This window comes from Callospermophilus lateralis, chromosome 3 (genome assembly GCF_048772815.1).
Source record: "Callospermophilus lateralis isolate mCalLat2 chromosome 3, mCalLat2.hap1, whole genome shotgun sequence".
NCBI lineage: Eukaryota > Metazoa > Chordata > Mammalia > Rodentia > Sciuridae > Callospermophilus > Callospermophilus lateralis.
In genome coordinates this window covers 183,783,532-183,798,340 of record NC_135307.1, presented here as the reverse complement: position 1 = coordinate 183,798,340, position 14,809 = coordinate 183,783,532, and the positions used below count along the sequence as shown (strand labels likewise).

The window sequence follows — 14,809 nt, the reverse complement described above, 5'->3', positions numbered from 1 at the left end:
CCCTCAAACATGAAATATGTAAAAGGAAATAAAAATATGGGATGGGAATCAATGCTGTTTCACTTTCTCTGTTTGATGAATAAAGAAAATGGTTTCACCAGGCATGGTGGTGCATGCCTACAATCCCAGCTACTTGGGAGGCCGTCGCAGGAGGATCATGAGTTCAAGGGTAGCCTAGAGGTCATGGCCAAAGCCTATCTGAAAAGAAAAGAGAAAATGGTTTTAACATTTTTGTATTTTAAATATTCCTGATGACATCATAAAAACAGGATGTATAACTTCTAATGCACCCCAGAGAAAATTATTTTTAAAAGACCTGACTCACTAATAACAAAAATCATAAACAAGATGGCGGAAGTAGGCCAAAAAGCAGTATCACAATAAATGTGAGCAGGTTAAATTCATCAACAACTTTGAGGCTGGATCAAAAGATAAACTCCAGATTGTCAGACCTCAAAGTGAAGTTTAAATATTATCTGGTGGCAAGTTACTGGAGGACTCGAAAATACCCAAGTCCCACCCTGCCAATTACCTTTCCTCATGAAGTTCCCAAAGGGAAGATTCTCAAACGAAACAAAAGAAAATGGAGAAACATATTTCCATGTTGATTTGATTAGGTTGGAGCCCTAATAAGAGGCTCTGTGGAACCCCACATCTGCATCAGAGAGCCAGCAGTCCCAGGAGATCCCCGCCACCACCAATAGCTGCCAGAGAACACAGGTTGCCAGACTGAGCAAAGTTAGCACAGAATGCCCAAATTTGAAGTGCAGGTAAAGACTGAATAATTTTTAACATAATTATGTCCCACGCAATGTTTGGGACATAATTATGTTTAATGGTGTGTTTTTAAAAAGTATTTATGATTTATCAGAAATTCGAACTTACCTAGGCATCCTGGGGTTTGTGTAGCACCCAGCACACCCTAGCAGGAGCACTAGAAAATGAAAGCCAAGCAAGAGGCAGTGGGTAGCCACACAGATCCATAAGGAGGAGAATGAAAGAGGAGTGGCCCTCCCACCAGTGAGACAAAGGGCAGCAGCTTTCCCTCCGTGCTATTTATAAAAAACCCATGAAATGCTGCATGAAGGTTAAAGGCAAAGAGATTCACAGATGAGAGACTCTGACATACATTTAACCACTTCCTGCAAAGTGCCCGCTGAATCCGCTAAGAAAAACACAGGTGAATCTACATTAGCATGTAAAACAGGAAGGAAGCCCCAGCACGCGCCAGAACCTAGAGGTGAAGTGTGAGGTGGGAAGGACCCAATGTGACGATCCAACCTAGTGGTGTGCTGGGTGCAGCTGGCTCAAGTTCACTCACAGTAGTCGATGGTTGTTAAATGGCTGTTCAACCTTGAAATTGTGGTGGGAGAATTTACACCTTGGAAATTGGCAGGTGCTACACATTAGGGATTGTTAGTTTTTTGAATGCTTGTTGATAAACATTTGTTGCACTAATTACTCTAAAATTCACCAAATAAGAAGAAATAAGACAAATAAGTCTAAGAGAACCTAAGGCAGATGTGGTCTGTGTCCCACTCATATCCTTTTTTCAGTATGTTCTGCTCATTTCTACCTCATCTCTGCATCAGTACCTGAGACCTCTTGTTCCCAGAACTGCCCGGGCTTGCTGCAAGTTAGAAGTGCTAAGGAACTTACAAACCCCCCAGAAATAGCCTTCAACAAATGCCTGCCTGGGAGCTGCTGTACAAAGGCCCCAGCTCCCTCCTGATTTGGGTTTTTTTCCCCCAAAGGCCTTCAGATGTCCGCTGAGGTAGCCAGCTTCATCACACACATTTTGACCTCTGAAAGTCCCTCCACATATGTACTTTTCTAAATATAACTTTTTCTTGATGTTTCTTATTATGGAAAAATACACTGGTTACAATTCTAAAAGATGCAAGAATATATATACAATTACAAAATTTTCTCTTATTCTTTTTTTACTATTTGCATGTGAGCACATGTGCATCACTCCACCAGCCAGGGAGCGCAAAACGGCAGGGAGCCGAAAACAAACGCCACCAGGTGGCGCTGGCGAGTAGTGCGCAGTGCAGATGTGGGCAGTACTGGCCCACAGGGCTGTAGGCATGGCCCGTCCCTCCTGGCCTCCCCACACTGATGTTGGAAGGAGGTGTGGGTTGTTCCTGTGGCCAGGCTCAGAAAGGAGGTCTGGCTAACTTTGGGTGGCGATGGCACCCAGAAAAACCCTTGAGCACAGCAGTAATATCACCATGCCACTTCACTTCCCAGCCAGGTCCCTTGGAGACAGCGGAGCCTCCAAGGTGGTCAAGCAGGACAGCCAATCCAACTGAACAGAGCCTGGCACGGGCATCACACAGAGACCACACACACATTCCCGCACCAGCCCCTCCTTCTGAGGAAATGAACAGAGAAACAACTTGGCCCTCAGGCATGGCTCAGAGGTTCAAAGGAAGAGGTCATACCAACAGAACGAGAACTGCTGGCCTGCATACATCGTGGTTTCTCAAAAACAAGAGAAACGTTAAAACAGTTTTCTGAAATACATTCCACAGAAAACCAGCTGCTAGAGGTAATGTGTTATCCCGCTTTCCATCCCTGTGACCAAATATCTGAGATAATCAACTTATCAGGAGGCCAGGTTTCCTCTGGCTCCCTGTCTCAGAAGTTTCAGTCCTCAGCTACTTGGCCGGTGGCTTTGGGTCAGTGGCGAGGCAGAGCATCGGGGTGGGAACACATGGTAGAGCAAGCTGCTCGCCTCATCACCAAGAAGCACAGGGAGAGGAGGCAGCCTTGGAGATTCCAATGCCACCTTCAAGGACATACCCCCAGTGGCTTCACTTCCTCCCACTAGGCTATAGTCTTACAGTTTCTACCAACAACCATGTGGCAATCAAGCTTTCAACACACAGGCCTTTGGGGGCATTCCATTTCCAAGCTCTAGCAGATAGAGAAAAGGCTAGACTAAGGCAAGGCCAGGTCAGGCAGAGCTGCAGGGAGTGCCTCCCCCGGGGACTTCCTGGACCCAGGCCAAGGTGTGTAACTGCACAGGACAGGCACAGCGTGACATTCCCAGAACAACTTGTAGGACTCACGTTCCAAGAAATGTCAGCTTGGAAAACTAAGCTCCCTTCAAAAGATGTGTACAAACAGAAAAGACATTTAACTCAAAGGTGTGTAAGGAAGTGACAGAAACTGATGACCCTGTAGGCCACAAAGGGCCCCTCAGCAGGGCCAATATCAATTGATTTTCAGGCCATATTATCCACAATGCAACAAAAACAGAAATTTAAAATGAAAGGATAAACCAAAAATGGGAAAAAAAATCAAATCACTTGGAAATTTATTCCTTAATAATTCAAATCAAAGAAAGGAAGAATACTCCAGTTATAGGCCACTGGAACTCCACACAGCAAAACTCAAGGAGTGCCACCAAAGCGCTCCCCACTACCCTAAGTGTTTTTGTTATTAAATGAGGAAGTCTCAAAGTAAATGAAGAGTGGAACCCAAGGAGCGAGAAAATAAGCAGCAAGATAAACCTAGGGAGAGAAGTAAAAGTAAAGATAAAATTGGTGAGCCAGGTGCAGTGGTACGGCCTGTGATCCCAGTGACTCAGGAGGCTGAGACAGGAGAATCACAACTTCAAGATCAGCCTCCGAAACTTAGCAAGACCCTGTCTCAAAATAAAAAATAAAAAAGGACTGTAGATGTAGCTCATTGGTAAAGTACCTGTGGGCTCCATCTTCAGAACCAAATAATGATAATAATAATAGATAAAAGAGAAAACATAAAAAACAGTAGAACTAACCAAACTGAGACATGGCTACTGGTAAATAGCTATAAGATAGCCAGATTAGTGGAAATCCAATTAAGAGAGGGGCTCAGAAGGAAAGTGAGTGAGACACACACACAACATGAGTAAAGGAAAGCAAGTTAAACCCAAGGTGCAGAGAATGTTTCAGATCCCAAGAGAATACTAAATACATGTGGTTCCCCATCATTTGGAGAATTTGATGGTGAACAGGTATCTTAGCTCAGGCTACTAGCATCACCAAATAGCCTGGGTGCATTTCTCACAGTTGAAGCCCAAGGTCCAGGTGCCAGCAGGATGTATTCTGGGGAGATTCTTTCTCATTTGCAGACATCAGCTTCTCTGTGTGTCCTGGGCCTTTCCTCTGTGTGCAAAGAGAGAGTGCTTTGGGGTCTCTTCCTCTCCCTACAAGGACAACAGTCCAATCTGATTAGGGCCCCACCCTTATGACCTCATTTAATTTGACCTCCTTATATTCAAATACAGTCACCTAGAGAGTAGGGCTTCAACATATGAATTTGAGAGGGACATAATTCAGTGCCAAACAGGATGCTTTTCTAGGAAATGGAAATTACAAAAAGAAAAAAATGGAAATTGCCAAGAAAATTAGAAAGCCTTGGAGTCAACCTCACGCTTGACCTTAGCCAAAAGGCTGTGAGGCAATAAGAATTAACTAAGACTGACAGAACCATTTCCAAAAAGGATATGGGTCAAGTAGTTGACAAATTAGGAGACAAGTTCCTTCAAACTTTCAAAGGATGTATATGGGCAATTCAACCATCCTGAAAACAAGCAAATAAAAAACAGAATGCAGCCTGGTTCACTTTACAAATCTAGCACCACGGTGACACCTGCCCTGGCCAAGGTAACCAACGGTACCCAGTTGGCCTTTGCCAAGATGCCAGGTGATGAATGTGCACTTCATAGGTTAAGGAGCCACAGGATGCTACCTTGAATGTCATACCATGGAAACAGTTTTCAAAATAAGATCTTCAAGATTAATATCCAGAATATATGAAGAATTCAAAAAACACCCCCAGAACCCCACAAATAACCCAATTAATAAATGGGCAAATTAATTACATAGGTACTTCTCAAAAGAAGACAAATGGCCAACAAATATATGAAAAAATGTTCAACATCCTAGCAATTAGGGAAATGCAAAAAAAAACCACGCTGAAATTTCATCTCATCCCAGTCAGAATGGCAGTCACCAAGACTACAAACAATAATAAATGCTGGAGAGGATATAGAGAAAAAGGAACACTTTTACACTATTGGTGAGACTGCAAATTGGTGCAACCACGAGTTTCCTCCAAAGACTAGGAATAGAACCACCATGTGACCCAGCTATACCACCTTTCGGTATTTATCCTAAATATACAGTCAAGGGCTGGGGATACAGCTCTGTTGGTATCTAATTTGTATGCACTAGGAGTAAGTCTTGCCTTGCATGCACTAGGCCCTGGGTTCAATCCTCAGCAACACACACAAAGAATTAAAGTCAGCATGCTATCGTGACACATGCACACCCATGTTTATAGCAGCACAATTCACAGTGGCCAAATTATGGAACCAGCCTAGATGTCCATCAATGGATGAATGGACAATGAAAATGTAGCAAATGGGTATATATATACACAATGAGTTTGATTCTGCCATAAAGAAGAAGGAAATTATGTCATTTACAGAAAAATGAATGGAACTTGAGAAACATTATGTTAAGTGAAATTTAAGCCAAACTCAGAAGGTCAAGGGTCATTTCTGTCTTATATGAAAGCTAGAGAGGAACATTGAAAAGAAAGGTGGTTGTGGGGGGAAACTCGTGAAAAATCCAAGGGAGCTCAACAGAATAGAGGAAAGGCAGAGGGGCGGGGAACTCATGAAAATCCAAGGGAGCTCAATAGAATAGAGGAAAGGCAGAGGGAGGGAGGAGGAAAGGACAAGAGGAACTATTGGGGAGTGATATTGACCAAATTACATTTTTCTATGGTGTGCATGTGCGAATGCGTAACAACGAATCCCACCATTGTGTATAATTATAATGCATCAATAAAAATATGGACAAGTAAATAAATAAAATATGATCCTCAAATCAAAGAGGCTACCAGGAGTCCACCAGCTGAGACCAGAGGAGCCTTGAGACAGGAGCAACCCACAGACAAGGGCGGTGTGCGGAGAAGTCCTAGGCCAGAGCTCAAGGGCATGCTGAGGCAGCCTTGCAGTCTACCTGCCTTCAGGGCACAGCAGGGAGATTATGAAGTGGTCACGCCAACCCTAGCGGCACCTACACATGGTGTACTTAGAGTGTGGCACGTTTAGAATATCCTGACATCCGGAAGAGGGTGTCGTGTTACCTGTGACTGCTACATGGTTCCGGAAGGCAGGTGAGCTCCGTGTAGACCTAACCATTGACCTGCCTGTAACTGTAGGACCATCTTCTAGGTGTGCTCTGGAGGGGACACTGGCCTGATGCATCAGACTTATTCCAAGCCTGAAGAATTCAGATTCCCAATAACTCAAATCCCCCAGTGGTTCCATTCCACTCCATGACAAGGATTGCTGACTCGCTGACCGGGACACACCAGTTTTTGTTTCTAGAAAGCACCACCTGCCCGCCTGGGGACTTTCCTCTGGGTGCCTGCCTTACCATCGTCAGCACCTATCGGGCTAGGGCTCAGTGAGAGGAAAGCAGACCTGGTCTCACTTGCATTATTGGTCACATTCACGCAGACAGGCCTGAGGAGTGCCACCCAGATAGGAGTCTGTGCATCCCTCTCTCTGCTCAGGTTGCCATGGTGAGCAACCAGTCAGGTCCCAGGGTCCGAGCAGATGCTGGGAACAGGCTGCCAGTTTGAGGACCTTTCAAGATGTCCATTAAAAGCACAAACAACCCCGTCTCCTCTCTACATAATGGCCCTAATATCAGCCTGCGGCACTAATGGGTGCTTGGCCTCAGAGAATCCTGCAGTGCCTAATGCCCCTTCCTTGGGATCTCCCCGAACAACAAAGGGTTCCGTCTCCACCTCCCTAGGCTGACTCTCAGGGGCCCAAGGACCCCATGGCGGGCCACCTGAGGGAAAGGCCGTGGAACAGGAATAGAGTAGCTTTGGGGTTGTATGGAAGAAAGATGCTGACCCGCCTGTTGACTCCCGGGAGAGCCAGGCCACGATGCCTCTGGGGCTGGGTGGCAGGTTTGGAGAAAATGGGTACTCTGTCACACATAGGACCTGACTTACAACTTCCCAAGGGCACCTTCTCAGCAGAGTGAAACCGGAGCTTCTGTCACCCCTGTGAGTAGGCTGGGACACCACAGACACAACTCCTTGGCCTCCTCCCTCCCACAGAGAAGCCGGCTGAGCTGGAGGCCCTCAAATCCCACCAGCCTGGGACAAGAGCCTGTCAGTCTCCAGAAGGCCCCCATGAGCACTGACCAAGCTCTTGAACGCCAGCTCCAAGCTGGGACTTGGGTTTTCTCCTTTGAGGAGAGGAGAGCATATGTTATGTGTGTGCAGAGAAAAGGGAAATCAAATATAGTTTGATAACAGCCGATAGACAATAGGTAAACTTTATTCACAAAAGTATAGTTACCTGGATTCAGAACATGGGCCATAGTTTCTTAATACCAGACCTAGAAGAACTAATTTTTTATGATTAAATTACTGTTACTTATTTTCCTACAGGTAATTTTTCTAGTTTCAATATTTTCCCCTCAAAGTTAAATGAAAAAAAAAAAATTGAAAGTTTAAAACTGGATCACTTGGCCCTTTCTCTCCTTGTCTCCTCTTGTTCAGAGTGCTTCCATCTCTTGATGGCCAGCATCCTCTTGGATCTGCAGTTTGGCTCAAGGCATTTCACGTCTTAGCAGAATCTTCTTTGTGGTTTTAGCCTTCTTGCAGAAAATTGGCCTTGTCTGCCCACCGTAACTGCTCTGCTTCTGATCACAGCGCCTCTTTCCCTGGGTGTAAAGGGAATCCTTGTCTGCCACAGTCTGGTTAGGCACAATTCAGGAGCCACTTATCAAGCAGAAAGGAACTTTATTTTTAGAACACACACACCGCACCACAGAGCTCTTCAGGAATTCTCTCAGAGCCCAACTGCCACCACCGGCTTCCCACAAGCCTCTCAACCTCCCCTACTCCTCCTGCTCTTGAGGCCGATTGGCTGGGTCATGTGGACAGAGCCAAAAAAAGTCCCCCAATGAGCAGCTCCGTGGTCTGAAAGGGCGGGGAAACAGCTCAATGAGCATCACCGCAGAGGAGCCGATCCGTTGGCAGCTAGAAGTTTGCTGGGGCTGCTGTGAGCCAATCATCAGCTGGCAGCTGGAAGTTTGCTGGGGCCCCTTGGGCTGTGGATCTCAACATCTCCCCCTCTCTGTTTAAACAACAAGCATGTGGCTTAGGGACCGTGCCTGCCTTAGGTTGTCCAATACTACATATGGTCCTTACCCGTTATCGGATGAGTTGACCTCAAGGCGTCAGCCTCCTGTCTTAGGTTGGTACCATTGCAATTGGATCTTACCCGTCATTGACTACCGGTCCAGCATACAGTCACACCTGTGGATAGGTCTTTGTACTAGCGGGGGGGGGGGGGTGAGGTTCTTTGCCTCACCTCTGTTGGCCCCCAAATTTTAGCTGAACAACCATCAAAAACAGAAGGGAGGAAGATACACCAAGCCAATTGACGGCTCCTTTTGGAAAAATTGTACCACCGATGACACCATCAGCAAAAATACCCCAACACTACCACAAGTCGCTGCCAACAGATAGTTCACAATGCATACAAGTGATACATAGTCCAGGCAAGTTCTGCAAGCAGTTCAGTGATAGCTATTGCAGAAGCTGTAGATTGGTTTTATCTTTGTCTTCACCGGCACTGGGATGAAGATAGGAATTCTGGCAATAATAGCTAAAGAAAAAATTATGTAACATTCCAGAAGTCACTAAAAGAAAACAATTTTCTGAACAATTTACATTATCTTGAACAGAATTATTAAATATAATGAAAAGGAAAGGTGAAAGTAAACAAACAGATCTGTTAACCTCCTTTTTTGTTCACATATTAAAACAATCCTCGGGCTGGGGATGTGGCTCAAGCGGTGGCGTGCTCGCCTGGCGTGCGTGCGGCCCGGGTTCGATCCTCAGCACCACATATAAACAAAGATGTTGTACCCGCCGATAACTAAAAAATATTAAAATTCTTTAAAAAAAATCCTCAACAGCTGTTTACCCAATTTAAATTAAGCCATTTAAATCACGTGAATAAAAAAAATTATTTGGATCCATTTTTTCATGAGCGCTCATCATATATGATATATGGACATACGTACATACAAACATACAACATAAAACACAAGTGTGCACACATAATATAATACATACAACACATAACATAATAGTAAAGGCCTTATAACTTTTTACAGGTGAAATCTCCATTGGAATGTTTAAAAACTCTATAGTCAAAAAATAGAACTGATCAGCAAAACATTAACCTAGGTCTGTATGAGCTCAAAAAACAAAATAGAAATTCATAATGTGGGAAAGGGTAATAATAAAATAGATACTGAAAAAAAGCATCCTGGTTCTGTCACAGATGTAAGGATAGCCAAACTGGAGTTTTGGATATCAGCTGTTATGGATTTGAGCCAAATCATCTTCTTTTTGGTCTGTAGAAATTGCTTTAGTTAATCTCTCTGGAATCCAAATCGGCTGCTGTTCTCCCTGTGGAAACACACAAATAGACCCCCAACTCCAGACAATCACTGGGTCAGGACCTTAGTTAATCTCTCTGGAATCCAAATCGGCTGCTGTTCTCCCTGTGGAAACATACAAACAGAACCCCGACTCCAGACAATTACTGGGTCAGGACCTTTCCATTGTCCTGTTAGAATATCCTTCCAAAGTACCTTGGGCTTATGTACATATTTTGGACACATATGCCTTTCCGCAGCACTAAGTCCTGATGAATCCAAATTTTAAAAGTTTAGAGTAAAAAGCGTTATTTTAAGTTTATCTTTGGGGAATATATACCCCTTCCCAATTCCCTATTTTTGCTTTAATAAGTACATTTTAATAGTTTGATGAGCTCTTTCAACTATGCCTTGTCCCTGTGGATTGTATGGGATTCCTGTTATATGAGTAATGCCAAATGATGAGCAAAATTGTTTAAAAGAGGTAAAAGTATAACCAGGGGCATTATCTGTTTTTAACTGTTTTGGAACACCCACAGTGGCAAAATTTTGTAAGCAATGAGCTATAATATCTTTAGTTTTTTCTCCGGCATGAAGGGAGCCCATCAAAAATCCAGAAGAAGTATCAACTGTAACATGCAAATATTTTAATTTTTCAAATTCTGGCAAGTATGTGACGTCCATCTGCCAAATATGGTTAGGTATCAGTCCTCTAGGATTGACTCCAAGATTAACTTATGGTAAAAAGATCACACAATTTTGACATTGTTTTATTATTTGTCTAGCTTGTTCCTTAGATATTTTAAAACGCTTTTGTAAAGTATTAGCATTGACATGGAACTTTTTATGAAAATTTGTAGCTTCTTCGAGTGTAGAGAAAATATGTATGTCATGTGTAGTTTTATCTGCTAAATCATTGCCCAAACTAAGGGCTCCAGGCAATCCTGTATGTGCCCTGATATGTCCTATAAAGAATGGATCTTTTCTGTCCCAGATTAGACTTTGTATAGTGGAAATATATAGACTTTGTATACCTAGTTTTGTTAAACCCTCCTCCTATGGGGCAATTCCTTTTAAAATGTCCTGTTTGTTCACAATTGTAGCATGTTTTTGGCCTGGCATCTAAAACCTGTTGTACTGCAGCTGCCACGACTCACCCTTGTTCATTAATGTCTCTACATAATTTAATATATGTGTTTAAATCTTCATGTTTCCATGGTCTAATGACTTCTCTGCACCAATGATTCGCTTGCTCATAAGCCTGTTGTTTTATTAATGGCATTGCTTGTTCTGTATTCCCAAAAACTCTGGTAGCTGTTTGAATAAGTCTATCTACAAATTCAGCATAAGGTTCATTAGCTCCTTGTATTACCTTAGATAATTGACCTTGTAAACCTCCATGTCCTTGTAAAGTTTCTTCCACGCCCTAACTGCATCATCAGCAATTTGTAAGTATACGCCAGGATCATATGCAATTTGTTGCTGCTGATCCTCATAAGGTCCCTTTCCTAACAACATATCTAGATTTCTCTGAGGATAACCAGCTGCTGCATTTTGCCTAGCCGTGCCCTTGCAAAATTCCTCATTGGCAACCTTCCATAACAGGTATTGTCCTCCATTTAGCACAGCTTTACACATACTAGCCCAATCTGCTGGCGTCATGTTCAAGTTGTTAATGGATTAGACCTGTTTACAGTGAAGGGTGCTTGAGGACCATAGGTTGTTACAGCCTCTTTTAGCTGCTTCACTGTTTTGAAATTTAAAGCATGGTGAATTCGCTGCCCTCCTGCCTGCTCAAATACAGGGCATGGTAATATTTGAGGTCTTGTCTCAGGATCCCTTCTATCAACTGTGGGGGTTGGGGGCCTCCCAGCATATGGAGGTGGCGCTGTTGGTTGAACACTTATGCCCTCTGGTGACAGAAAGGTGTTAGTAGCAAGAGGGTCAATACAAGGAGTTTTATAGGAAATTTTTCCCATTTAAGCTGGGACACCGAAGGGCTCCATTTTCAGGGATGTGTGGGTAATCTAAATCCCTCCTCACCCCAAGGAGACTGTGAAAAGTCACCTTGGTCTTCAGCACTGCAGCAGGAGGGGGAGACAAGCCGCGCGATCCTGCCTGCAAATCAGGCCACATGCCAATGTCAACCAGGTGCAGGAGCCTGGCTTAGCTAAGGAAGCCCTGATGTGGGTTGAGGGACACTCTGCCTGGCAAAGTCCCTTTGGAGAAAGGCTCAGCTCTCTCAGGTTTTGTGAAAAACCCACAAATAAGTTCTCAAGGACGACAAACAGTAAGTCATTAAAGAAAATCAGTGTTCAAGGGGACAGTGAAAACCTGCAAAAACAGATCCACACAGGCTCAGACACAGACTGGAAAACAGCTCGACTTACCATGCTTTAAAAAAGGACAAACTTGAAAATACCCTCAGGGAATGAGAAACTATAAAAAGTAATCTAGCAATTTTGAAAAACAACAAAACTAGGATCCTAATTAGAATAAGATGTACTCCATGTTTGTATAAATATGTCAAAATATATACTGTTATGTATAACTAAAAAGAACAAATAAAAAATGCAAAAGAAAAAGAAAAGCAACCAGAACTCTAGAAATACAAAATATAAAAACCAAAATTAAAAACCAATGGATTTATTTAACAGCAGATTGGTCTCTACAGAAGAAATAGTGTACTAAAGTATAGATCAGAGGATATTATCCTAAATGAAGCACACAGAGAAAAAAATATTCAGAAGAGAGGGTGTGAGATGCTGAGAGAATAACGAGAGAAGGCCTACCACTGGGGCTCCAGTCTTTGTTGGAGAGACAGTGGATGAACATTTCCAAAACTAATGAAAGACAACAATCTACAGATCCAAGAAAGCCATCAGATAAATAAGATCTACAGCTCAACACCTGAATGAAACTGCAGAAAAAACAAAAATAATTTTAAAAAATTATTTTATAACAGACATCAAGTTAGGCAGCTGGGCCTGGTGGCACATGCCTGTAATCCCAGTGGCTCAGGAGGCTGAGACAGGAGAATCACAAGTTCAATACCAGCCTTAGCAACTCAGCAAGGCCCTAAGCAACTTGGTAAGACCCTGTCTCTCAATAAAATACAAAAAAGGGCTGGGATGTGGCTCAGTGGTTAAGTGCTCCTGGGTTTAATCCCAGTACCAAAAAAGAGGGTGAATCAAAGACATCTTCAGACAAACAGAATCAGAAGTTTATCAAGAGGAGATTCTAAATGATAAACTTCAGCCAGGCATGGTAGTGCATTCCTGTGATCCCAGCTACTCAGGAGGCTGAGGCAGGAGGATGGCAAGTTCAAGACCAGCCTCAGCTACTTAGTGACATCCTGTTTCAAAAAAAATTAAAAGGGCTGGGGATGTAGTTCAGTGGCAGGATATTCCTGGGTTCAATCCCTAGTACTGTGAAATAGAAATAAAAGTGTCAAGCAGAAAGATGGAGATCCCACTGATAGGTCTATAGTGCAAGGAAAAACAGAACAACAAAGACAGGAGGAAATAAGGACAAATGGAAATAAACTTACAATACAAAATGACAATCACAATATGTCTAAGCTTTTTAAATTAAGTTTAAAACACAGGGAATAAAATCATAATAAATCAAGAGAGGATGAAATAAAGAAAAACCCCCACCCAGGAAGAGGGTAAAGTATTTAATTTCAAACTTTAATGAGTTATCTATGAATGTTTTAATTTGTAATCACCAAACCATTAGCAAGTATGCAAAATTGTAGGGGGAAATGGAAAGATTTTTTAAACTATTTAAAATAAGGAAAGGAAAAAACAAAGACTGGAGATGTGCTCGGTGGTAAAGCTCTCCTGGGTTCAATCCCCAGTATCAAATAAAATGAATAAATAAACAAAATAAAATAAGAGAAGGGGGTAGGGCGTAGCTCATTGGTAGCATTTGACTAGCATACACCTGGCCCTGGGTTTAGTCCCCAGCACTGCCAAAAGGGGAAGGAAGGAGAAAAAATAGGCCAAAGAATGAGTTAGAAAGCACAAAATAAGATGGTAAATATTTAGGGACTTTTAGTAAACTAATGTGTGGAGTTAGAAGACTCAAGTGATAATATACATGCCATGAAGAATTTGGATGTTTTCCTCCAAAGCCAGGCACCCCTCCCAAGCAATGGACAAGAAGCAGCCTTTTCCTGATGACTTCAGCGCCCATTGTGACCGCCGGTGACATCACACAGCATATCTCATCCCTCTGAGTCAAGGGGGGCGGTCACATAGCTTCTTCACCTCCCTGCGCGGCTGCTGTGATTTGGGCTCTTGCGTCTGCTTTGCGTAGTTCTTCTGTTTCACGGGCCTGTGTGAACTCTGTTCTCTGCAGAGCTGTTTCTGACAAACCTCAAAGGTTCAGACCTTCACCCTACAGAGTTCTAAGGGCCACTCGTGGGGCAGAGGACAGCTCCACCCTTCTTACGAAAGGGCTTTTCCACAAGGGGCATCTCATTTAGATTCTGGGCAGTGGGATACTCAACTTGAAGAAGAACGTCTCATGGAGCCAGAAGCCTTAGAAATTTGCCCTTACAATCCTCACCACCGAATCCCACTCAGCAGATTCCAGTACCACCTGGCATCATGCAGGAGAAAGAACCCCAAGAAAGCCAAAAAGATGGCCAGCTGCAAATACAATGCCTGCCACGTGGTCCCCATCAAAAAGCTGGAGGAGCACGAGGCTGCCTGTGTCAACAGAAGCTCTGTGGAGGAGGAGGACACCCTGAGCCCTCTGAAAGTGAGTCTTCCGAGTTCAGAGCCAAATGACGACCCCTTGCAGGTCTCTCCCTGGCTTTCCAACCCAGATATCTGGAATGTCGATGGTGCTAACTGCCACCCCATGTTTGTCCTTAAGACTTTTGTTCCCCAAAAGCTTGTTTGTGAAAGTGACACAAGAGAGTCAGAGAGAGAGGAGACCAACCCCCAGAAGATCCTCAGACCAGGAGAGTAAACTGCCAGCAGGAGGAACAACACACATCTCTCAAATGCATGAAAGGATATGCAGCTCATCAGAATAAAAGACATGCAAAGTAAAAGCCCCGGATGCTGTTTCTCCCCCATCACCCAGTAGGTTGTTATGGTTAGAATGTAAGTCGACCTCCATGGAGGGCAAGGTGGCAATAGCTACATGGGCTTTGATGGAGCAGTTCTGCTTCTCGGCCTCCATCCTGGAAATGCACTCACACATGTAGAAAACAGGGTAGGAACTGCTATCACTGAGCTGTCCTGCGCAGCAGAGAAAGGTCAGGAATGACCTGACGGTCCACCAGGAGGGCCTGCCTAAGTCAGTTATGG

The 14,809-nt window shown here is 43.6% G+C and overlaps 1 protein-coding gene across 1 annotated transcript; it reads left to right on the top strand.

Annotated features, from left to right (window-relative positions):
• Positions 1-14,015: 14,015 nt before the first annotated feature.
• Gtsf1l (gametocyte specific factor 1 like) lies at positions 14,016-14,465 on the top strand. The gene is made up of 2 exons (XM_076849110.1): positions 14,016-14,294; positions 14,370-14,465. The coding sequence occupies exons 1-2, from the start codon at positions 14,016-14,018 to the stop codon at positions 14,463-14,465; spliced, it is 375 nt and encodes a 124-aa protein (XP_076705225.1).
• The last annotated feature ends 344 nt before the right edge of the window (positions 14,466-14,809 follow it).